The sequence below is a fragment of the Balaenoptera musculus genome, chromosome 1 (assembly GCF_009873245.2).
Source record: "Balaenoptera musculus isolate JJ_BM4_2016_0621 chromosome 1, mBalMus1.pri.v3, whole genome shotgun sequence".
NCBI classification, from domain to species: domain Eukaryota; kingdom Metazoa; phylum Chordata; class Mammalia; order Artiodactyla; family Balaenopteridae; genus Balaenoptera; species Balaenoptera musculus.
In genome coordinates, this window is record NC_045785.1 from 10,131,414 (window position 1) to 10,157,434 (window position 26,021).

General features: G+C 44.0%; 1 protein-coding gene across 2 annotated transcripts; it reads left to right on the forward strand.

The window, feature by feature from the left end:
• Positions 1–25,679, forward strand: PDPN (podoplanin). Of its 2 annotated transcripts, none has more exons than XM_036831024.1 (6): positions 1–361; positions 18,183–18,316; positions 19,967–20,096; positions 24,161–24,199; positions 24,748–24,853; positions 25,418–25,679. In XM_036831024.1, the coding sequence occupies exons 1-6, from the start codon at positions 295–297 to the stop codon at positions 25,422–25,424; spliced, it is 483 nt and encodes a 160-aa protein (XP_036686919.1). In that variant the 5' UTR covers positions 1–294; the 3' UTR covers positions 25,425–25,679. The 2 variants fall into 2 exon arrangements, with proteins under 2 accessions (XP_036686919.1, XP_036686911.1); XM_036831016.1 differs by having other exon boundaries at positions 46–361; positions 24,748–24,859.
• Positions 25,680–26,021: the final 342 nt, after the last annotated feature.

Sequence of the window (26,021 nt, forward strand, 5' to 3'; positions counted from 1 at the left end):
CCCCGAACTGGGACCACCTTACCGCGCGGGCTATCCCCGCCCTCGCCCTCGTCGGGAGAGATAAATGCTGACTCTGATCCGAAAGTTCCCAACTGCAAAGTTTGCTCCTCCGGCGGCTGCTGCGGGCGAAGGCGGGGACCCCTCCCGCGCTGGGACTTTTGCTCCCCGCATTTTCCAGCCCCCAGTCTCGCGCTCCATCAAGCGAGGGCCTGTGGCTGAGGAGCTTTTTTCAGAATCTTCCCCCAGCACAGAAACGAGCTGCTCGGCCCCCCAAAGAGCAAGTCAACTAAGAAAATGTGGAAGGTGCCAGTTCTGTTCTTCGTTTTGGGAAGCGCATCGCTCTGGCTCCTGGCAGAAGGAGGTAAGACCCAGCAGGCGGGGCTCCCTGCAGCTGCTGGCGGGGACGAGCGAGCTGGGACTTGCGAGAATGCCCGGGCCTGGTGTTTGAGGTTGCCCGGGAGAGCAGAGGCGAGCTGGCAGTGTATGCGTGCGCACGAGTCCGGAGGACCCGGGAGAACGAGAGACAGCGGCTTTGCTGGTGCCGGGTCGCAGAGAAAGAGCTGAGCGGGGTGCCAGGAGGAGACCCCGAATCCACAGGCAGCAGGTGGGGAGCGGAGGGGGTCTCCCTCGGTGGCGGCCCACCCCCTGATGTCTCCTGAGAGATAGGGTGGAAGGGTAGCCGCCAGGAGCCTTCCACTGGCGGCGCTGGGCTTTCCTACAGGGCTGTGTATTGGAGGACCGCCCATGGCCTCAGAAGAAACTGAGCCCAGGGAATCGGGAGGGACAGGGGCCGGGGGTGGAATTCCCCTGTGCTGCGACTGCCTCCCTCTGGGGGGCTGCCAGGTCTTATACCCTGTAGGAGGGCACGTTGGACACACTCAGGACCCTACCAGTGGAGACCCATTGGAAGAGGATAGTGTGTGGGGAAAGGACTGAAGTGGAGGGTCCTGAGTGCGTGAGGGAGTGGAGGACGATTGTGAACATTGAGGTTTAAGTTCCTTTGGGGCCATGTGTCGAACTTGGCCAGGAGCGCCAATGACTGAGTGTTGGTGACTCCTTAGACCTTCGCTCCACTGGATCTGATGATGGGAGCTCTGCCTGCCCATTATCTGCATCGTCTCCTCCCCTTTCCCTCTTTCTCTTACATCTTCTTCTCATCTTGCCTCTTCCTGGCTCAGTGTGCTGTGTTTGTGGCATCCGTGCACATTGGTCGGTGTTTAATTTTTCTTGGGTTTTTATTTTTAATCCGTTTCCACAGTAGAATGTAAGCTCCCATGGACACAGCTATGTCTTCGCCTTGATCCCCAGGGCCAAGCAATATCTGGCACCACAGTGGTTGCTCACTGAATATTGGCCCAAGGCGTTGTAAGCTAACTTGTGATCTTTGGAGTCGGAGGTTGAGGAAATTAAACTCTTTTTCATTTTCCAAATTGAGGATGGAGGTAAGCCTGGTGCCAGAAGAATCCTGCTTGAACGGAGGGGTTTGAGGGAGGACTCCACACAAAGACAATTATACCCAGCCCTAGGGAAGTGATATAGGATCTATTACTCTCTGCCGGGCCGTCTGCTTCGGGGAGACTGAGCAGCTCTCTTTGCAGGGCCGTGAGCTATTCGTGGCAGTCCTATCTTTGGAACTTCTCTCTCCAGGGCGATATACATGGCTCTGCGTTTCAGTTACATTTCCTTTTTGGCAAGACGGTGTGCAAATGACAACATTTTGTGCTCAGCGGGGCAAGGTGTGGGAGGCCCGCAAACTGAGCCGCTTCCCAGCTCTGCCCAGGAAAGACGGCCGCTGGGCGGCATCCTCTGTTTTCTCCCAGGGAAGGGTTAGCCGTAATTATCTTAAAGACAGTCCCGAATATCAACGGTTCTCCTAAAAAGAAGTGGTAAACCTTGTCTGAAAAAAACCAGCCACCCCTAGTACTAGCAACTCGATTGCTAAAGACAGAAGCACCCCCGGACCCCCTCCCTGGGGGCTGTGTGTCAATGCAGAGTTGCTGGGCTGCTGGCGAGGATTTGAGGCCCAGGAGGAGGCTTTGTCTGAGGATAATGAGTGAGGCAACTTGAATATGGATGAATAACTTCTTTGAGCTGAGCCATTGTGGGCTCTTGTTGGGGAGCTGGGCTGGGGGTAATTACAGTGATGAATTTTATTATCCTTCTCATGGAAGTCTACTCCCCACTGGGCTTCCCTCATCTAGTGTTATAATCTGGTTCAGTTGTATAATCTGGTCCCATGTGTTGTCTCTTGGGATGTTAGTGGATTCAAAGGAGCTCTGCTGTCCACACATCTGGCATTTTCCTCCTTTGTCAGGCCCTACCCTCACTCTGAACTTTCATCCAAAACACGTACACGGGCCTCTTCATGAGGTTGTTTATTTTGTGAAATTCTGCAAGCTGCCGCTTGCTGAAAACCCACATGTGCTTTTCCGGGACCAGTCCACCCAGGATTAATCATGCGGTGAACAAATTTCCCTGTGATTTCCCCAAAACTCTTGCCAGTTTCGGATGCTCGGAAATCTTCACGAGTTGCTAAGAGTTTTTGTTGCACTTAAAGCATCTCAGGTCTGTTAGAACCTTCGTGAGGGAGGCTATCCATTACACTGGCGTATGAGATCCAAGATAGCATTTAATATAGAAAAGCACATTTTTAAAAAGTATCCAAGCATAAGAAGGCTAAGTTGGGACATGGCAAGTAGGGAGGAACCCGGGCTGAGCAGAGGTACACGGTCCCTTCTCGTTCCTCTGGCCTCCGTAATGAGTGGCCGGTGAGTAACTCTATACTGAGAATTACAGAGACCCCAAACCTTGGAGTGACAGTGGATGGTGTGGCCAAGTAGGAAGGACACCACCTCCCTCTCATTCCCATCCCCCACCATGTGCTAGGAATGTCACAGTTCCCTCATTTAATCATCACAAGGCCTTGAATTATACATTATTATCTTCAGAATATGCCAGAACCGGGATTCAAAAAATGGGCCTAACTCGAAACCTCAAGCTTTTTTTGCTACATTACACACTGAAGAAAAAAAAAAAGGAGAAGAAGATTGAACTTGAAATTAAAGGTTAACCTTGCTTTAAACTCCTTAAACATGAAAACAAAGTTTTTTTAAGGTATAAAAAGTTCTTTACATTGAATACTTAACCATAATACTCCTTTAAGAATGAAGATGTCACAGTACCTTAAAATAGGATTCATTAATTCATTCCCCAAATAGTAATTCATCATCTCCTGAAGTGCTGGATTTGAACTCCACGCAGTTTTGGAGGAGGCACACCTCGCGTAAAGCACGCACTGCAGTCCTCACCAGCAAAACGACGAAGTGTGCTTTAAATTCCACTGGCTTATCTGAATATTTGTCATATTTCTGGCTTCCAAGAGCAGGCATGCCAGGTTACCACTTGTGGAAATATTACGGGGGAGGGTGTAGAGAGAGAAAAGTCTCATGTACTTGGCAGTACCCTTTTGAAACTCACTTGAGGAAGCTAAATCAGATCCTGTAAGGCTCTCCAAGGAACCTGCCATTCCTTGGATATTCCAAAGAAATATCCAGTGAGAGTGTTTTGTTGGAAGAGAATCAAATGATTGGGGGGGAACGGGTGGGTTACTGAGATAAGTCTTAGGATTCCCGTAGGGTGGGCAGGAGATAAAAGCACCTTTTGATTGGAGTTCTGAATCTTTCCCTACTGATGTCTTAAAACTTTTTGGGAAAGGAAAGTGATCAAGCATTTTATCTGAGGGCTCTGAGATGGAGCCAGGTTAGGGAACAACCGGGATTCTGCCAACCTTCTCCAAGGCAGGAAAATAAGGTGGCTGTTTCCTTCCCTCTGTCTCACCCCAGCACCCACCAACCAGCCTGCTCATGGTGGCTTGTCCACGGCAAGCATTCCCTTGAACTTCAACAGGTAGGGATGGCCGGGCTCTCCCGCCATTTCATCAGGCCGAGTGTCTTTGCCTCAGGAATTGCTCAGAGGAGATGGGCTTAATTCTTTGAGGGGAATCGGGCTAAAGTTCAGAGGGAAATTTGCAGACCTGCCCACCTCATTCACCTAGTTGCCTGAGGAGCTGCAAACTGAAATTGTCAGGGCAACACTAAATTTTATGCAGGGAAAAAAACCACCCACAAACCAAAAAAACAACAAACCTACCAGTAGGATAATCACCTTTCCGGAGGAAGGTGGGAGGAAGGTGTGCTCTCGACCTCTGTCCAGAGGGTCAGGGCTTCCAGGGCTCCAGGCAGTAGAGAGAGGTCACTGAGGTCCCTCCCCCTGGAGCGGGGGAGGTAAGAATTGTCACTGTTACATTTGTAGCAGGCAGGGGAATGACAGTTATATGGAACATAGGTGGGAAGCAGGGAAGGGCCACTAGAAGATGCGTCAACATATTACTGATGAGAACGAAGCATTTCCTGTAATTCATCACACTGTCTCCATCTGGGTGAGTAAAACTCAGCTAATATAAGCAAAGCTGTGATCCAGTGAATGGTATCCTGCCCAGAAGAGAAGGGAGTCTATTTGCCTAGAATCTAGACAGGGAGGGGAAAGGAATAAGGACTAGATGACGTGAAACCTGCCTTGCCCAAGGAATGCATTTATTTAACAAATATTTACTTACTAACTTCTTTGTGAGTCAGGAGAGGCAAACGTTATCTTTGCTAACGGCTAGTATGCAAGATGTCTTATCTGGTGGCTTCTGATCTCAGTCAAGGTGTTCCTGTGAATTAGGGATCCCTGTTCTTTCACAGTCTGGAAATGTATTCCACCCAACTGCTTCACCCCAGACTTTGTTCTATCTGCTCCAGACAGCATTTCAGGTATTTCACTCTTGAGAAGGGCACGCCTTGAATAGCAAATATGGGTAGAAAGCATTGGGAAACTATTTCCCATTCTAAATAAGCTGTTTGATTTCCTGGCCTCTTATGCGCTTGGCTAGGGTGAAACAGTTTCATCTGAGCTCGATCACCCTGTAATAAGATTAAATTTCTGAATCTGTAAAACTAAAGGAACTAGATTCTGGATGGGTGGTATTCATAGCAGTAACTCTATAATAACAGCTAACAGTTACTGAGTGCTTAGTGTCAAGCACCTTCCAAGCCCTATTTCATTTAATCCACACAACAGACCTACAAAGTAGGAACTATTTGTATTTTATAGATGGGTAAAGAGGCTCAGAGAGCTTCAGTAACTTACACACAGACACAGAGCTAGAAAATAGCAATGGTGAGACTTGACTCCAGGCAGCCCAACCCCAGAGCCCACACCCCTAAACATTCAGCACAACAGCCAGCTATGCTTAGGGTTGTGGCCGCCAAGGACACTCAGAGATGTCAGCAGGTTGATTTCAAGTAACTTTTACAGCAGTAACTCCACTTGTTATTCGTTGGATACATAATTCAGATTGAAGAACTAGACTGACGTTGGGGTACCTAACTAAAGGACATGATCCCTGTTCCCTTAAACATTTATAGAGCACACATATTATTAAGAACTTTAAGAGTTAGAACAGAATCATACGGTGGGGCTGCAGCTCACACAGAGAGGCAAGGCAGACGTGTGTGTGGTGTATGCAGACAAGGCAGCACAAAAGTCATGTCCTGCGTGGCACACACCATTTCCTGCTGCTAGTTTGGAGATGAGATTCTTGTGGGCTTCAGGAGCTGGAAAAACCCTTGTGGGGAAGATGGGACTTGATCTTGGCTGTGAAAAATGGTGGGGTTGGTTGGGCAGGGTGGCAGGGAAGGGCAATCCTGGCAAGAAAGACTGCTTGAAAAAATGCGTGGAAATTAGAACAACCTGGAGTTTGTGTGGGAAGAGGTGTGGGCACCCAGGGCTGGGAAAAGCCATGAAGGCTGGCTGGAGTCATGGGTGTTAAGTTGGGGAGGGCTGGAAATCAGGGAGAAGGCTGAGTCCATGTTGAGTGGGAGGTAGACCTTTTTCTGTAGGCAATAGGCAAATGGGAGCAGATTGGGCCATGAATAGTGATTGCCAGAAGAAAACTTAATGACAAGGACACCATATGGGATTGAATCTAGTTTATGGGACTAGTCTTGGGGGAGGGGGAGAGTCAGGAGATAAAGAGACTAAGTGTGGTTACAGAAGAAGGGGGAATGAGATCAGATTTGGGGGAATAAGAGCCAGCAAGACTTGTAGCTCAGTATCTCCAGATTTCTTCTTATTCTTTCCTCATTTTCTGATTTCTTCTTATTCACCTCTTACACCACTCATCACTGCTTTAAAATTTTTTATTGATATGTAATTCTCATGGCATAAAATTACCCCTTTAAATGAAACAATCCAGTGGTTTTTAGTATATTCAGAGAGTTGTACAACCATCACCACTGTCACTATTAGAATATTTTCATCACCGCCTCCTCCAAAGCCCCACACCATTAGCAGTTGCTCCCATTTCCCCCTCCCTCACCCCCTAGCAACCACTAATCTGCTTTCTGTCTTTATGGGTTTGCCTGTTTTAGGTATTTCATATAAATGTCATCATACAATATGTGGTCTTTTGTGTCTGGCTTTCACTTAGCATGGTGTTTTCAAGGTTCATCCATGTTGTAGCATGAGTCCGAATTTTATTCCTTTTTATGGCAGAATAATATTCTATGATATGGCTATACTGCATTTTGTTTAGCCATTCACCCATTGATGGACATTTGGGTTGTTTCCATTTTTGGGCTATTATGAATAATGCTGCTATGAACATTCATGTACAAGTCTTTATGTGGACATATGCTTTCATTTCTCTCAAGTATGTCCCTAGGAGTAGAATTGCCAGGTCTTATGGTAACTCTATGTTTAACTTTTTGAGGAACTGCCAAACTGTTTTCCAAAGCAGCTGCACCATTTTACATTCTTCCAACAATGCAAAAAAGGTTCCAATTTCTCCACATCCTTGCCAACACTTGTTATTTTCCATTTGGTTGAGTGTTTTTTTTTTAAATAGTAGCCATCCTGGTGGGTATGGAGTGGTATCTCATTATAATTTTGATTTGCATTCCCCTAATGACCAATGACGTCGCACTTCTTTTCATGTGCTTAAAGGCCATTTATATATCTTCTTTGGAGAAATATCTATTTGTCTCTTTTGCTCATTTTAAAATAGGGTTGTCATTTTTTATTGTTGGATTCTGTGTGTATACTGGATACTAGACCTTTATCAGACATATGAATTGCAAATATTCCTCCCGTTCTATGAGCTGGCTTTTCAATCTCTTGATAGCATCCACTGAAGCACAAATTTTTTTAAATTTTGATGAAGCCTAATTTATCTATTTTTTTTCTTTTGTTGCCTATACTGTTGGTGTCTTGTCTAGGAAGCCATTGCCTAATCCAAGGTTGAGAAGTCTAATTTATCTATTTTTTTCTTTTGTTGCCTATACTGTTGGTGTCTTGCCTAGGAAGCCATTGCCTAATCCAAGGTCACAAAGATTTACTCTTATGTTTTCTTCCAACAGCTGTATAGTTTTAACTCTTACGCTGAGGTCTTTGAGTCACTTGAAATTAATTTTTAATGAATTAATCATGGTGTGAAATAGAGGTCCAACGCCATTCTTTTGCATGAAGATATCTAGTGGTCTCAGCACCATTTTGTTGACAGTTCTTTCCACTGAATTATCTTGGTACCTTTGTCAAAATCAATTGCCCGTAAAAGTGTGGGTTTATTTCTGGACTCTCAGTTCTATTCCATTGATCTATACGTCTGTCCTTATTCTGGAACCACATGGTCTTGATTACTGTAGTTTTGTAGTAAGTTCTGAAATTGGGAAGTGTGAGCCCTTCTCTTTGTTCTTTTTCAAGATCGCTTTGGCTGTTCTTATCACTGTATTTTAATTATTTGTGTACATCTCTTGCTCTTTAGAGAAGAGAGCAGGACCCGTCTTATTCAGCACTTAAAAGAACATATGGTTGGTACGTAGTAAACATTTGGCAGGAGGAAGAGGGAAGAAACACAGTGGCCCAATCCGTTCGGCAGGAATGGCAAGAAGGCAGGTGATAGAAATCAGATTGGAGGGATGAGAGATTAGGAACCAAGGTGATGAGAAGGAACAGGAGGTTATGCATTGTCTTACAGACACAGTGAGTTTGAGGTACTAGTAAGACATCCAATCTGATGTATCTGATGGGTACCTGGGGAGATCTCAACGAAAATGGCATCAGAAATAAGCCCCGGACACAAAGTTTGCTGCCTGAATTCCCCATTCTTGGGAACAAGGGAGAAAGATGGCAAGGAGGCTCAGAAGAAATAGACTTAGGCTCAAGGCCAAGGGCAGATAGTGGAAACACAGCTACATACTGTGCATTCCTGTAGGGGCTCACAGCTGGGCTGTCTGTGCAGGATATCTGTGCATGGGTGGATGGTGAGGTCAGAGCCGAAGGGGCTTCTCTTTTCACTGTTGCAAAATCAGGGCCCGCTCAGCTGACAGCCCTGCGTGAATCACAAGCTCAGTTTCCGAGCAGATGGTGAGTGTTTCCCAAACACCCCATCATCCCATTGAGATGCTGCGCTCCAGGCCAGCACTTCTAAAGCCCACTTTAGTTGTTTGGTTATTCAAGTACTAAGCGGTCCACCCTAGGAGGTGGCCTCTTTGTGCAGGACTGCAGGCCCCGGCCAGGTTCCAGAGAAGTTATTACAGAGGTGTTGATTCCAGTCTACAAAACTGTGGACTCATTTCCTCTTTTTACTGAGAACATTCCTCTCTTGGTCAAGAGAGAAACCTCTCCCCAGGTTGAGTAATCTTGGTTGAGGTTGTAACCAACAGCCTCGAGTTTTGGTATTTGAAGGGTCCTGAGGCCTCTTTGAGGTTGGGGTGAGTGGGTAAGTTGATTCATTCTCCTGCGTCCTGAAAAGTGTAAATATTTATTCATTCATTTGTTCATTCAGTTATCAGAGACTCTGCTAGTGGCTGGGCCATAGACTTACAGCAGAAAGGAATGCTGCCCTCAAGAAGTTTGATAAATTGATAAATGCTAGTAGGGAGAAAGTCGTGAATGCGGTGTTATCAAGCCCTACACTAATTTAGAGGAGATTACTTTCTCCTGGCACCTCGGGAGGGTGCGGGTGGGCTCTGAAGAAAGAGGTGTTTTCCCTGGGCCATGAAGAGTAGGTAGGGTTTGGGTGGGCAGTGACGGAGCTGAGTGGGGGAGGAAAATGAGTGGGAGCTGTGGAAAAGTAACCAATACACATAAAGGCTGTGTAACAGAGTGGTTAGAGCTGGGGGATTTCTTTGGAGTCTGACACATCTTTTGATGTGTAACCCCTGCATCACCCCTTGCTGGCTACACGGGTAGATTACTCTCAGCTCCACCATCCTCATTTACAAAATGAGGATGATGTTAGTCTGCAAGGCTTTTGTGAAGATCAAAAGAGAGTGCTTGGCACAAACGTTGCGCACGTTCTCCTATAAAATAGTCGCCATTATTAAAATACCTACCTCGTGGATGGTCACGGAGATTGATGGCGAAGATTCGTGAAAGGTACACACTAGGTCTCAATTCCTTTTCCCCCATCGAAGGGAAGAGAATGGATGCGGTTGGGAGACCTGTCTTATGGACTGCTTGTCCTGCACCTTCCACCTGCCAGTGAGCGGCGTGAGTCCTTGCTTCTGAAATGAAACAGGAGTCCCCAGCCATCACTGGCCCCTCTCCTTTCTTTATTGCCATGTTCAGCAGCAGAGACTTTCAGAACGCTGCCTTCAGCTTTGGGAGGTGACCCAGAGGGGTCAAAGAAAAATGCCCCTTGGGGCATTGAGCATAACCTCCCCTTCTCTGAAGCCAGGGGAATGTTCACTGCTCCAGATCTTAATGGGTAGCATTTCTTCTGATTTCTCTAGAGGAACTAGTGACACTTGTCTGATCTCTGCAGGCATGACAGGTTTCTCTTGAGTTTTATGGGAGAGGCACGCAGCCCCGATGCCGACAGCGGGCAGTCTCAGCCTCAGCCTGCAGGGGCTGACAGGACCGGACGCGATGAGTGGACCGGCTGCTGCTCATTAAAAATCAAACGGCAGAGCAGCCAAGTTCATCCTCGTAGGGGAAGTGTCCTGTTTTCAGCCCTGCTGTCTCTTTCATCAGGGGAAGGCATTGAACAACTCTTGGGTGAAGCAGGGTGGACCGTGGTGGGAATAATACAAGGTAAGGGGGAACTCAAAAGACATCTGCTACTTGGCTGTAAGTGTACTCATTCAGTCAGTCACTCAGCAAACATCTGCTAAATACTTAACCCTGGTGCCAGGCATGGGGAATATGGGGCTCTGTGGGCTGGAGGCTGTACTGTTTTGCCTGGAGGAAAATTAAGAGCACGTGTGTTGCTGTGGGGTACTGAGTGGTGTGGCCAGACTTCTAGGAGTTGCCTAGATTCTCCATGGCCAAACTGTGATCCAGTAAGCAATTTACCAGGATCCTTGGAAGGGGTGGAGGTAGGTGGGAAGCCCACAGGCCACATCAGTGATTGTACTGACCACAACCCGGGGTCTGCCAGGAGTTGAGGGTCTGGGTCAGCAAATGGCTTTGAATATTCCACAGAAAGTCTTCTGTACAAGTCAGGATGTGGGCCAGCCTATGGGACCAGAGGGGTCCCTCAAAAGATGTGGTAAATAAAAGCAAAGTCCGTACACCTTTCTTCCGGCTGCAGAAACCCTCATCGTGTTAACGAAAGGAGTGTCATCAAACAGCTAAATTGGGGATGTCTTGAATGGAGATGAAAGACTGTACAAAGATCTGACTATATCTCGGTGATCACAGTGGGTGGTCTGCAGAATGTTGGAAAATGTTGGAGGTTGACACCCCTCTGCAGTTTGGGGTGTGTTTATTTTCAGGCTTCTGAGCACAGTTTGAGACATGATAGAAAAATAATGTATAAAAGCCAGTGTCTGGGCAAAGAAACGGAAGCAGGTATTTTTGGTTTTGTTTTCTAAATAGATGTTTTGACCTCCCTCTAAAAGCATTACATTCTCCCAAATTTAATTGGGATTATTTGTTTGTCAGTTATCTTACAGTTTCTCCTACAGGGAAAATCCAGAACTTCCTAGGATGTTGCAAGAAAAGAAAAAGAGCATTCTACTTCTCCATGGCCACAAAAATCATTCCAAGGCCATGCAGTCATCCATCTTCAAAGATGGATGACTTCCGTCTTCATGTGTGCATTTAGATGCTGGAGCAGCTCAAGATGCTAGAAAATCCAGACAACATGAAAGATGCCTTAGTCTATTGGCTAACACCACCGGTTTTCTTTGAAACCCTGGGGCTAACTCAGCTTGACTTCTTTTAAAATCAACTTTCCCACTTTAATCTCCAGCTGTTGGATTCTGAAGCTTCAGGTCAGCAGAAATAGGACCACAGGGAACTTCTTCCTCATGTGGAGATGGAAATGGGGCAGAGGCTCTTTACCTAAACTTATGTAGGAGACTTCTGTGGCTGTCCTGATAAGACAAGGTGAAATCCAGTAAAGGACTCAGCATCATGTGGGAACATCCTACTTTTCTCAGTTCACCAATTCATACTCTAAATGTTGTTATCAGGACTTCCCTGGTGGTCCAATGGTTAGGACTGTGCCTTCTAATGCAGAGAGTAAGGGTTCGATCCCTGGTCGGGGAGCAAAGATCCCGCATGCCTCACGGCCAAAAAACCAAAACAAACCCCAAAACCCATAAAATAGAAGCAATATTATAACAAATTCAATAAAAGACTTTAAAAAAATAAAATAAATGTTGTTATCCACAGAGCTGCAGCAGGTGGTAAGATGAAGTCTCGCCGCTGAGGTTTCATATTTATTTCTGATTGTTGGGGTAATGACTTCAGATGCTTTCCAGCCATTACCCGTCCAGTTCTTTCCCTTCCCACTGCTCTGTCCTGGTGCAAACACCACCCGCTTCTGCCTGAACAGTCTAAGTGATCTCTCAGCTTCCGTCTGACCCTGGCACCATCCCCGACACCCACACCTATTCCATGGCACTAAGAGTGGTTCCTGGGACTGGGGTTATGTCCTGCCCCCACTCAGAGCATCTCCTGGCTTCCTTACTACTCCAGTTGAAATCAAGACGCCTTCCTTGCAGAGTTCCACCAGACGGGCCCTCCACACCTCCCCGGTCTCTCCTTTTCTTACCATCCAGCCACACTGATCACCCTGTTTCTGGAGTGTGTGGTGCTCCAAGCTCATTCTGGGCTTCAGGGTTAGTTAGACCAGCTCTTCACCTACCTGGAGATCACTCAGTCATTCAACAAATGTGTACTGAGTGCCTTCCCTGTGCCAGTATCGTAGGCAATGGGGACATTGAGGTGAAACAGCCTTTACTGAGCTTATGTTCTAGTGGGACAGTCGATCAGTGAATATACAAATATTTGCTAATACTAGTGTGTGGGGAGGGGGGTACTGATTTCCATGGGCGGTCAGGAAGGCCTCCCGAGAAAGCGCCCTGTGAGCAGGGACCTGAAGGGGGTGCACTGTCTTGAGATTCTCCCTGTTTGTCTGCTTGTTGTCAGTACCCGCACTCCACCACAACAGTACCCAAATCCACGAGAGTGGAGACCTCACCTGGTTCACGCCTCTGTCTCCAGTGCCCAGAATGGGGCCCAGCATATAGTAGGTGTGCAGTAAATATTCAAGGAGATAGAGGTGAACCTCCGGAAGGCTCCAGTCTGCATCGTTGCTGCCTCCTTTGTTTGTAGAAGCAAGAGAACCTCTGCTCTGAGAAATACAGCCTTTGTAAGGCAGATCACACCTGACTTCTAACCTGCCACTTCTGGATGCTTAGTCCGAGAAGGGGACTCATTTGAGGAAATAGAGGTTGTGGTCACTAAATAATTTGACTGGGGGATTCTAACAGATGGGATTTCATAAGAGGAGGTGAGATGCCCAAGGAAGCAACTGCTTCCGACAACCAGGATTATAATTTTTTTTTTATGAAGACATTGGATACTGTAATTCAATTTATTTGGGTGCATAATTTACATTTTTCATTGTTAATGTAATCTTATGTTAATCTTTTTTTTTAACATCTTTATTGGAGTATAATTGCTTTACAGTGGTGTGTTAGTTTCTGCTTTATAACAAAGTGAATCAGCTATACATATACATATATCCCCATATCTCCTCCTTCTTGCGTCTCCCTCCCACCCTCCCTATCCCACCCCTCTAGGTGGTCACAAAGCACCGAATTGATCTCCCTGTGCTATGCGGCTGCTTCCCACTAGCTATCTCTTTTACATTTGGTAGTGTATATATGTCCATGCCACTCTCTCACTTCGTCCCAGCTTACCCTCCCCGCTCCCTGCGTCCTCAAGTCCATTCTCTACATCTGCGTCTTTACGCCTGTCCTGCCCCTAGGTTCTTCAGAACTTTTTTTTTTTAGATTCCATATATATGTGTTAGCATACGGTATTTGTTTTTCTCTTTCTGACTTACTTCACTCTGTATGACAGTCTCTAGGTCCATCCACCTCATTACAAATAGCTCAATTTTGTTTCTTTTTATGGCTGAGTAATATTCCATTGTATATATGTGCCACATCTTCTTTACAGCATTATAATTTAAGGGAGGATGAGGATGGGGGTGAAGAGGAAGGATGTCAGAACCCGGGGCGGGTGGGCATTTGCCAGGCAACAGCTGCCATAGAGGCACAAAAGGGTCTTGGGGGCCAATGAGCAGGCAAAACACTTGGCTTTGCATCCACTCACTGGCCAGGCCAACTTGGCAAATGGTTTAACTTCTGACCTTGTTAAAGAAAGTTATTCTGGCATTTGTTCAAACAGTAGGAAAACTTTATTCAAGACTATTGCCATAGGGGAGAGAGATGGGGCTCAACTTCAAATACAATAAGGACAGCTGGGGATTTGTAGCCAAGGAGCAGAGTGAGGGGCAGCGGATGGAAAATTATGAAGAAGAGACCTCGGGGGGATTCTTGCTAAACTGGCCTTATAGGATTCTTGCTAAAGGCAGTCCAGGGACTTAGACATCAAAGGTGGGAGATGGGGAACTTGATCAGGTATCGAGGGGTCGAGAGATTGTCTCTAACCTGACTTAGCAGGGTTCTTGCTGAAACTGGACTCTGCAATGATGGACACGGAAGCCTAAGGCCATGGCCTCATTGAGAAGAGGGCTCAGAGGAGCCTCACTAAGGTTTGGTCAAGGAGGGCCTTTGTCAACCTCACCTTCCTCATCTGATCAATGGGGACAAAAATGCCAGTGCAACCCACCTTGTGATATAAAGTCAGCCTGAAGACGTCATGTAAACCCTACATTGCTGAACAAATGGGAGAGAGGGTGCTGTTGTAATGCTGTTCCTCCTGCCCTCAGCAGAACCTATGACTTGGAAAGATCTCAGTGCACTTCTGTTCGAGTGTGGCGCCCTCTCCTTGCTTGCTCTCTGCACCCTGTTTTATTCTAACTACATCCCTGGCACAGAATTAGCTCAGCAGCGGTCAGCTGATGTGAAGAGGAAGAGGGAGATGATGGCGAGGGGAACACAGATTTAGGAGTCAGTTCTGGAAAGAGTCTGCAGACAGACGGTGGAATGTAGGGGGCACAGGGGCAGACGGCAGTGCCCAGGTCATTTAGGCTGGTCCTTGTGCTAAAGGTTTCTCCCAATACCATGACACAGTATTTGGAAGAAACCATTTGTCTCAATGAGAGTTAGTTTTGAAGCAGAGAGGAAAAGAGGAGTTATTGAAATGACAGTTTAATCCTTGGGGGAAAATCAAATTTATATTCCCATTTTACATCATGCTTTAAGATAAACACAAGACAAATAGAAAGAACCTTAAGGAAAATATAGATGAATATTTACATAATCTTGAGGAAGGGTTTGTAAGTATGACATTAGAGGGACAAAACAAGCTTAATAAGTTTGACTAGTGATGGACCTTGCCACTTACAAAAGAGACATGCCAATTAGTTAAAAAAAAAAGATTGTAGCATCTATTCCAAAGAATACATTCTTAAGGCATAGAGAGCACTTAAAAATTATTTAAAAAAGGTGAATACCATAAGAGAAAAATGGTCACAAGAGAAGACACTCCCATCGGCCAGCAAACAGATGGAACAACTCACCAGCACAAATCAGAGAAGCGTAAATAAAACCACAAGACTGAAAACACTTACACAAAGGCTTTTAATCAAGAATTTGGGACTGTTGCAAGACAATCACAGTAACAGTGTGATTTAGTAGTCCATCCAAATTCTAAAATATTTTAAAAGAAATGCCATCCCATAAATGTATGGAAACTAGAATAATTTCTTTGGAGCTATTAGACTTTAATGCTAAGATAAAAATGATTCATAATTAACACTTTTATCCCAATAAGCATCTCTTCAGTGCTCATTTGTTCTCAAACTTAGAAACCTTAAGATCAAATCAAATTATCACATCATCTTCTTACAGGTAGTACCTTTTTAAAGAATAACACATACACACAAATTCCAAAGCAAATGGATGGGTTACAGCCGTATTTGGAAACTTCCATTGGTTCTGACCGGCAGGCTGGAGGAGGCTGGGTGTGGCAGGAAAAAGGTGTTCATGTGAGCGTAAGGGGACACCGCTCCAGAACAGACTCTGTTATTGTCGGTTCATCGCTGCACTTATATAAACAGTTGTGCGTGTTGCCTGTGCACACACGTGTCTTAGGAAGAAAAAAAGGATTGGGGAGCGAAGGCATCAATACATGATTTGAATTTCACCATTCAAGAGAAGAGGATGTCAAATGCTGGCTGGAAACTCAGCAGCTGGGCTCGTAGGAACCCTTCACCCAGGAAAGCCTTCAGCCGAAATAATGAGAGGGAGAATTGAGCATCTCTTGTTAAAGATCAACTTTCCCATGGAGCAAAAAGAACGCCAGGGCAGTGAGACAAAAGAAATGCCTCTTAATCATGAGTGTCATTCATAAAATGTCCTTTGTCTATTCAGAGCAATTTTAGTCCTTGGGTCTGTGGGCCAAGAGTAGAAAAGAACAAGAAGGAATTTTTATCAAGTTACGCTTTCAATGAACTGAACATTCTATGAAAGAATTCAAACTAACTTCATTCAGTACTTAATTTGTTTAAAGCAAGGGTGGTTTTATTTTGCTTTTTAAAGCTAGTGGATGCCATATAGTAAGTGATTTTGCTGAACACTCCAGAAAACATTTTTTAAATGGATGGTCTGTTAACTGAGTTCAAACCAGGAATGGAAAAAAAGAAAATAGGATGCTTAGTTTTCTAATAAAGACTGCTTGCCTAGCAAAGGGATATTTCCCCTTGAGCTTGATAACTACATTCACCATTTGGGACTTCCCTGGTGGCACAGTGGTTAAGAATCCTCCTGCCAATGCAGGGGACACGGGTTCGAGCCCTGGTCCGGGAAGATCCCACATGCCGTGGAGCAACTAAGCCCGTGCGCCACAACTATTGAGCCTGCGAGCCACAACTACTGAAGCCCGCATGCCACAACTACTGAGCCCGTGTGCCACAACTACTGAGCCTGCGTGCCACAACTACTGAGCCCGTGTGCCACAACTACTGAGCCTGCGTGCCACAACTACTGAGCCCGTGTGTCACAACTGCTGAGCCTGCGTGCCACAACTACTGAAGCCCACGCACCTAGAGCTCATGCTCCACAACAAGAGAAGCCACCACCCCCCACAACTAGAGAAAGCCCGAGCGCAGCAAAGAAGACCCAATGCAGCCAAAAAAAAAAAATACATTCAACATTTGCTGAGATTATGGTCATAAATCCTTAGCAGGAGCCACTCACTACCCCTACCCCCACCCCGACCCGAGCAACCAGCCAAAAAGGGAGGCAATCCATTTGCAGGCACTGAGGTATTCAGTTATTGCTAACTAGTGAAAGCCTTTCCCCCCACCCCAGGTGAAAAATAAATGCATATGCTTGGGAGGCTCATCCAGAACGTCGATTGGCAGCACTGGATTAGGACCCTCAGTGCAAAAAGAAGGCTCATGGAACAAGAGAACTTACTCTAGAGGTTTCCTTCCTCTATGCATCAGCAAAAAAGCTGTGATCAAATACTTATTAGCTGTGACTTTGGCTGAGCTATCTAAATATGGGAAAAATAAGGAATCTTAAGGCAAGGGCCAGATCACTCACTTAGGCACTGTCTAGATATGAACATCTGCCCTTCAGTTAAGCACATAAGTCTCCAAGCACCCCCTCGCTCTTGCTCCTGGGCTGTGTGTGCTCACTTATTTTGCAACTGCATTTAGTCATGGAATTTCTTCCAGAGCCACTCTGAGTCTGGAGAGGGAACCCATGACCAATGAGTCAGATTTGTTTTAACTTGTGAAGAGGGTCATTTGATGAGTTGAGATGGTGCTCCTACTCGGTCAGGATTAGCTCCGATCATTGAGGTAGAGGGTGAAGAAGGGGCCACTTCTAGTTCTCTCCCGAGTCCTGGAATTCAACCTGCAATCCCACCCCACCCATCCCCTCCTCCTCTGGAAACCTTTCTCGTTGGCACATGGGGTCATTCATCCAGTGGTAATGCAGAAAAGCCAGGGCCAGGGGCTGTGAGGTCTCTCTTTAGTATAGCTCTGGGCGCACTAAAAGTTCTATTGGTTATCTCGGCATCCTTAAGTATATTACTGATCTCCCCTGTAGGCGATAACCCCAACTGTAAAAGAAGAGGTTGAACTGTGTGTCGTCTATGAGGTCTGTGGTCAGAGCCAGAGATTCTAATCATTCAAGCAGACAACAGTCTCAAAATTAAATGGAGAGTGAGATTGATTTTAAAGAGAAGGAGGCCCTGCTTTTGGACATTCTGATTCAGTAGGTTTGGGAGAGAGCCTGCTAATTAGCATTTTTAGAAATCTTTCCAGGTTATTCTTCTAGGTCTAAACGATATTCAGTTGACCCGAATGCATTAATTCATTGTATGAAATGGCACCAGGAAGAATCAGGTTCATTATTGAAAAGGCAAAGTGTACACCCCGCATCCAGCATACCTCAGTGGGATACCAGGGAGGGGCTGCCTGCTTCACCTTTTTATATTCCCATCTTCCTTTCTTTTACAATGGAGATAACCAGGCAGTTGTATGTATGTAGAATGGTTTGTGTTAAGCCAGAATGACAACCATCCTAAAAAGAAAAAAACACCCAGAAGAAATGAAAAGAAAATAATCTGACTGAAGCTGGCCAGTTAGGTCTGCCCACATGATTTCCACGTTAAGGTCTGACTTAGTCTTTCCTTTTCAGCCAGCACAGTCCGGCCAGAAGATGCCATGACTACAGGTGTGGAAAAAGACAAGGCGACCCTGCGTGTGGAAGATTACACAGTGACCCCAGGTGCCGGTGGAGAGCCCCATCAGTCTACTGGCTTGACAGCTCTGGTGAGTGATCACATGCAGGGATATTTATTATATGTATGTGATCACATGCAAAGATATTTATTATATGTATGTGATCACATGCAAGGATATTTATTATATGTATGTGATCACATGCAAGTTACTTATATGTATGTGGTCACATGCAAGGATATTTTGTGACTGGCTTATTTCAATATGCTTGAACATAATGTCCCCAGTGTTCATCCATATTGTAGCATGTGTAAGAATTTTTTTCCTTTTGAGGTTGAATAATATTCCATTGTATGTACCACATTTTCTTCATCCGTTTGGATTGCTTCTAACTCTTGGCTATTGTGAATAGTGCTGCTGTGAACATGGTTGTGCAAATATCTCTTCCAGACCCTGCTTTTAATTCTTTTGGGTGTACACCCAGAAGTGGGATTGCTGGATCATATGGTAGCTCTATTTTTAATTTTTCTAAGGGCCTCCATTCTATTTTCCGTAGTGATTGCAACCATTCTACCAGCAGTGCACAATGGTTCCAGTTTCTCCACATCCTTGCCAACATGCTATTTTCTGTTCTTTTGATAGTAGCCATCCTAACAGGTGTGAGGCAATAATCTCATTGTGGTTTTGATTTGCTTTTCTCTGATGATTAGTGATATTAAGCATCTTTTGTATGTTTTTTGGCCATTGCGTATCATATTTGGAAATTTGTCTACTCAAGTCCTTTTGCCCAGGGAACTCCCTGGTTTTCCAGTGGTTAGGACTCTGTGTTTCCACTGCAGGGGGCATGGGTTCGATCCCTGGTCAGGGAACTTAGATCCTGCATGCCGTGTGGCACAGCCAAAAAAAAAGACTGGAAGTCAAGTACTTTTGCCCATTTTTTAAATCAAGTTATTTGGTTTTTTTGTTATTGAGTTGTAGGAGTTCTATATACTTTAATCAGATATTAAAGTATCTGATTTGCAAATATTTTCTCCCATTCCATAGGCTGCCTTTTCACTCTGTTGATTGTGTCCTTTGATGCACAAAATTTTTAAGTTTGATATAGTCCCATTGATCTATGTTTTTTTTTGTTGCCTGTGCTCACTAGCATATTTGTTGAATGCTACATTGGCATGAACTTTGGAGTCAACAGAACCATTTCCAAGTCTTGTTCTGTTGCTTGTTGGCTCTGTGAGCTTGGGCATATTATCTGATCTCTCTAAGCCTTATTCATACTATAGGGCTAATAATAGAATTTCCTTAGGGGTTTTCTTGGTGTAAATGAGAAGGTATTTAGAGGGCCTGGCAAATAGTAAGCTCTTAGTAAAGGCTAACTATCACTCTAATTGGGGGAGGAAGGGCATTAAAAATAATACAACGTAGTATGTGCCAAATAAATGTTACAGGGGAAAAGTGCCATTCAAGTTCAAGGAAGAGAAAGAATTAATGCCTCGTGCCCAGTATTTTCTGAAGAGTTTAGACCTTAGGAAGTCAGCATGCTAAACATTTGGTATTTATTTCAGGATTTTATTCCTATCCCCATTCTTGTTGTTTCTTTATGTTTGTTTTCTTGTTTCCACTTTAAATTTAGGTCATCATATAGCTTATACATTTATGCCACCTTAAATCCATTTCTGTTATAAGGCAGAGTATAAAGCATTAGGTTTTATTTCTGTTTTGCCTCATTTACACCTCTAATAGATGCCGACAAGAACAAAGAGTATAACAGACGGTCACAAAGAGGACCTGCCAACTGCAGAAAGCACAACCCACTCCCGAGGACAAAGCCAGAGCACCACAGCCCCGAATGTGGCAACTAGTCAGTCCCCGGGTAAGAAAACCAGACACCCCGTAGGGGTTGATCTTCTTTTGCATAATCAGTGTATTCCAAAAAATCCAGGAACAAATATAATAATCAATAGGGCACATATTGGAATGCAAGCACTAATTTTGAACCAAGCTTTCTGTGGTAGGTTCAGAATTTGTATTTATTGGGTTGCTGAACGCAGCTTTCTAACCTTAAATGACAACTAGTGATAATGCCTCCACAAGGGCAAGTTAGGTAGCTACTGGTGTCATATTGCTGACCCTAACCTGATCTAATGCCACAGTAAGAACTTTGTGTTGACACCCAAAAGCGTAAAACTTAGGCAACCTATGTAAATCTTAGTAGATTCTATGCTAACATTTATCATCTTACACTGAGTTCATGTCTGTACACATGAAGCAAGAATCTACTCTAAACCAGTCTTACCAGGATTTGGGGTTGTGCTTGTGATTCACAGTTGGTACCTGCAGCAAAGTGAATGGGACCCCTTGAGGTGAAACTCTTTGGGACAATTTTGAGTCTTTGTCATTATTATGAGGTTTAGACCATCACTAATGAGCATGAGGAAAGATCATTGCCATTACAACTTAGCAAGGGAAAGAGCCTCCTATTTCCAGAACTTTCTTAAGAGAAATTCAGTTGTTTGGGATATTTTAAAAATATACCTTATTTTGTAGTAGATAGGGGTGGAAGAGAGAAGGAGCTAATCCTCTAATAACTGCAATGAGTGCTTGCTAACTCAAGCAATTTTCTATAATCATTTTAAATAGTTAGGTGTTTTCATCTTTAAATGAAAGCAAACATAAGTACCTTACCTAAAACCATGGTTCCTGAAACCAGTTGCACAGCTGAACACCTAGAAAGTTATTCCTTACTGTTTAATATGCATTTCCAGACCCAGTCGTCAATCTGGTTTTAAAAACTCTGTAGCACTTCTGAAGATTTTTTAAATGCATTATATTTGTACACCCATGTTCATAGCAGCAGTAGACACAGTAGCTAAAACATGGAAGCAACACCATTTTCCATGGACAGATGATTGGATAAACAAAATGTGTCATATACATACAATGGAGTATTATTCAGCCTTTAAAAGGAAGAAAATTCTCACACATGCTACAACATGGATGAACCTTGAGGGCTAAATGCAATAAGCCAGTCACCAAAAGACAAACACTGTGTGATTCCACTTAGATGAGATACATAGAGTAGTCAAAATCATAGAGACAGAAAGTAGAATGGTTGTTTCCAGGGCTGGGGGGAGGAGGGAGTGGGGAATCGGTACAGTGTCAGTTTTGCAAGATGAAAAGGAGTTCTGGAGATGGCTGGTGGTGATGTTTGCACAACAGTGTGAATGTACTTAATACCATCAAACAGTACACTTAAAAATGGTGAAGATGGGGGCTTCCCTGGTGGCGCAGTGGTTAAGAATCTGCCTGCCAATGCAGGGGACACGGGTTCAAGCCCTGGTCTGGGAAGATCCCACATGCCACGGAGCAACTGGGCCCGTGAGCCACAACTACTGAGCCTGCGCGTCTGGAGCCTGTGCTCCGCAACAAGAGAGGCCACGATAGTGAGAGGCCCGCGCACCGCGATGAAGAGTGGCCCCCGCCTGCCACAACTAGAGAAGGCCCTCGCACAGAAACGAAGACCCAACACAGCCATAAATAAATTAATTAATTAAAAAAAAAAAAAATGGTGAAGATAGTAAAGTTTATGTTGTGTATTTTACCACAAAGATAACAAAAGTTTTATAACATGCTTTGAAAATAAAGCCTACGGTTACTCCAAGATGCTAAAGAAATGGTTAACATTAAACACCAGAGAGAACCAAATAGGGCTAAGCAAGGAAAGAATCGTCAATATATTGATAATTGGTCATTGGAAAGCATTTCAAAATTTTGGAGAAGCATTGATCATTTGTATCAAGAGTTCACAGCTAATTAGCGGCAGAAAATGGAGCATTACAAGTTGACTAGTTTTTATAGCATACCAGGATATTTCTCCTATTCCTTAAAAATAAAAATTCTCAATTAACTGGAAAATACTCATGGTTACTCTCTTGTCCTGTCCCCTACCCCACCCTTTCACAAAAACTGTGATTATGGCGCATTCCCACTTCATGCGTCAAGTGTTCCAAGAAATTTTCACATGTGAGTTAAAATGTAATTATAAACAATTGGTTTTTTTTTTTTTTTTAGATTTTGCATTCTTTTTTTAAAAACTATTATTATTATTATTTTTAATTTTTTTTATTTATTTATTTATTTATGGCTGTGTTGGGTCTTCGTTTCTGTGCGAGGGCTTTCTCTAGTTGCGGCAAGTGGGGGCCACTCTTCATCACAGTGCACGGGCCTCTCACTATCGCGGCCTCTCCCGTTGCGGAGCACAGGCTCCAGACGCGCAGGCTCAGTAATTGTGGCTCACGGGCCTAGCTGCTCTGCGGCATGTGGGATCTTCCCAGACCAGGGCTCGAACCCGCGTCCCCTGCATTGGCAGGGAGATTCTCAACCACTGCGCCACCAGGGAAGCCCAACAATTGGTTTTTTAAGAGGTAATTTTATTAGGGCAGCAGATGTCTTTCCCATGAAACGCCCCAGTTTGATGATGTCCATATGTATGATACACTTGCATGATCACAGTCGGTATAACTGGGAGGCAGCTAGCGGGTACAAGACTAGTAAACTCTAATTTGGTAATGAATCTTCCACAAACATCATTTTCGGTGATGTATTTTGTGACGAATGATGTCATGGATGGTGATAATGTTATGTTGCGAGCCCAGTATGCAGCCACCATGCTAAGACATGACCTGTCTCTACGGGTAGTTGGCAGCCAGGTATAACATTTAGGGAGTTGATTTGATGACACCTTTGTCCTGGGCAGCCTTCAAAACCAACAATCTCCCAGTCTCCCAACTGGGTTGGCGCGATCAGCTTGAGCTCCACGTAAATGTTGTAGAGCTGTGAGTTCAGCTCATGCAGGGAGAGCTGGGTTCAAGGACCCATACCCTGGGGCCATCTTGAAAAGATGTCTTTTTTTTGAAGATGGATTTGGTACAGAGTGGATGACTTCTTTCCAACTCAACCGTTAGAAAAAGAGAGCATCTTATACCTGATGGTTGGCTGGTGTCACCTTTGATTAGGAAAGCTATTGGGTATCTGTGGTATTTTGCAAATTGTGAACTAAGTTTCTAGGGAAGGGCCTGATTGCGTCACTTCTCTCCATTGTCTCATTATATCGAGGCCTCTTGACTCCTTCCTAAACACCTACCACCCAGAGGAGTGAAGGACTCAGTATACAAAGAAGTTGATGGGAGAAACAAAACAAAAGGCCTTTATTTTTTAATAGAAATTGTGTAAAATTACCTGAAAGAAACTCACAGTTTTATTACTTACAGGAAGGTATTCATAATTAAACGACTTCACATGCTTGGTAAATGAGAATATTCACATTGTAACTATTGGATTAAGTTTAGCTGCAGATAGAAATCCTACAATAATAGTGCCATAAATACAAAGGATATATTCTCATTAAAATCATGTGCCCTGTAAGATCTGGATTTTGCTAGGAAATTGATATCACGAGGCAAATCACAGTCTTGACCACAACTTCCAAAACATTTTGCTCTCAGAATGACGTTTCTTCAAAATAGACCTCATCATAATGGGTGAGTTTTCCGTGATCTTGACATTGGACCAAGAATCAAGGGGCTTGGATTCTTTTGTTACCCTAACCTCTGAAATCTTTGACTATTTATTTAAGATCTCTATGGGTCCGTTTCCTTGACACTGCTCTCTACAGTGGGTGAGAAAAAAAGTAACATCCACAAAAGAACTACAGACCCATAGATGTGAAGAAACATTCATAAATTCAATAATAATAGTTTTGAAACAAGATCATGTCAGAGCTTGCTTAAAAATCCCCTGATCCAATTTACTTAAGAAATTATCCTCTTGCTTGTGTTTTGCTACCTTCCATTTAGGGTAAATTCATCTTCTGCCAATTGTTAAATTATAGTTACTAAATCCTAATAATTCTATATCATTACGTCTCTCTCTTTATAGGGAAAACAGATGGAGAAAAACCAACAAGAGTTGAGAAAGGTGGGTTAGATTTTGGTACCAAAATATTCTCATGTTTTAAAAAAGGTTTCTTTGAACTTAATCTTTGTGATGAATTACATTCTTTCCTGGATTGTAGTCAATGGGAGCAGAATACAAACCACCTGAGAACAGGTTTCAAACCTCTTTTAAGAGAGAAAAGCCTGTATTTGAAAATAAGCTAACTGCAAATGAGTCTATTCACTTAATGACAGCTATGGAAAATGGTGTCATATCACAATTTATCATTCCTAAGAATGAAAATAGGGGCTAATTTAGTAGCTGTGTGTACACAAACGCTACCCAGTAATTAACAGTGAAGCCACCTAGTAGAAGTGGTATGCTTGATAGATCTTGAGACCCAGAAAACTTTCCATTCATAATATGAGATTAGAATAACCCAACATTTCTCCCTTCCTAAGTCAACTCCCACTGAATACAGGAGAAACAACATAGAACATCATTTGTTATCTACAGTGGGCCAGCGGCATTGTTTATTGCTGGTGTATTTGTTTATCTGGGGCTTATGCTTTTTTTTTCTTCTCAATCAGGTGGCTTGTCAACAGTGACCCTGGTTGGAATCATAGTTGGGGTCTTACTAGCCATTGGATTCATTGGTGGAATCATCACTGTGTTTGTTCGAAAAATGTCAGGAAGGTACTCGTAAGTAAATATCTTAGGCCCGTGTGATAGGTAAATGAGGGCAGCCATTTCCAACCTTTGAACTAATAGAAACCTCCAAATAAAGGCCACCAACCTCCGTAAGCACTACACCTGAAGCTTCCCCAGAAGAACAGGTGTCTACTTGGGGCCTTACAAATTTCCAAGAAAGTGCCAGAGATGGCTCTTTAGTTGACTTCCATTGAGATCTCACCAAATTTGACCTCTTGTCTTAATTTTCCAACTAAGTGAACTTGAATGAAAACCCATCTGTTGGGGGGATAATATATGATTGGGTGGGGAAGGATAAATGCTATACAACTAGGGGGTCGAGGGACACAGTTAGCAATACAGTTGCAGATTTATGTGTCTGGAAATGCCCGGGAATCTGACCCTGGGTGTGAGGACCAGGCCTGGAGGAGGGCTGAGCGGGGAGAGAAGAGCCGCATAATCCAGAACTGGAAGACGTAGACAAAGAACAATAGGAACAATGAGTTACGGGATTACTGGTCACGGTGCCAGTAAAAGAAGTGACCGTCACCTTTCTCTTTGTTTTCACAGGCCCTAAAGAGCTTGAAGAATTGTGCCCTCCTGCCAATATGTTTTAAAAAAGAGAGTTTCCGACTTCCCCCCCCCATCCCTGAGCGTGCGGAGAAGATGACCCGTGGAAATGCTTCACCACTGCACTCAAAAATCCACGGTGATTCCGCCACTTGCCAAAAGTAATGGAAGGAAAGGGTATTCATAAGACTTGCTTCTCTAAGCGTTTGTCTTTTGAAAAAAAAATTGTTCGAATATAAATTTTGTATAAGATGATTTAAAAGACAAAATGCATAGAAAACGGAGCAAAACTATGTCATCTGATGTGTAACTAAGGTAGACAATATAATCCAATCGATGTTAGAAACCGAAATCATGTCTTTGTTCTGATTGTTCTCTGTTGTTGTTAAAATGCAAAGGAATTTGGAAATATTTATACCAATGGCGTCCTTGGGTGTAAAGCTATGGCAGTAAGTGGCATAAGCGTTTTGCAGTTTCTGATCTGTTGAAATGTATGCATTCCAGTCTAATTGGGTCTGTTTTTAAAGCCTGATTTGGTGTGAATAATCAAGTAGAAAATCTAAACTTACATAATATGTAATGAGCAACTGCCTTTCACTGGTCT

Excerpts from the sequence above, each read along its gene's own strand:
- PDPN (XM_036831016.1), top strand. The coding sequence starts at position 295 with ATGTGGAAGGTGCCAGTTCTGTTCTTCGTTTTGGGAAGCGCATCGCTC. Across the intron at positions 18,317-19,966 it reads CTACTGGCTTGACAGCTCTG|ATGCCGACAAGAACAAAGAG; the intron begins GTGAGTGATCAC and ends CACCTCTAATAG. Across the intron at positions 20,097-24,160 it reads GGCAACTAGTCAGTCCCCGG|GGAAAACAGATGGAGAAAAA; the intron begins GTAAGAAAACCA and ends CTCTCTTTATAG.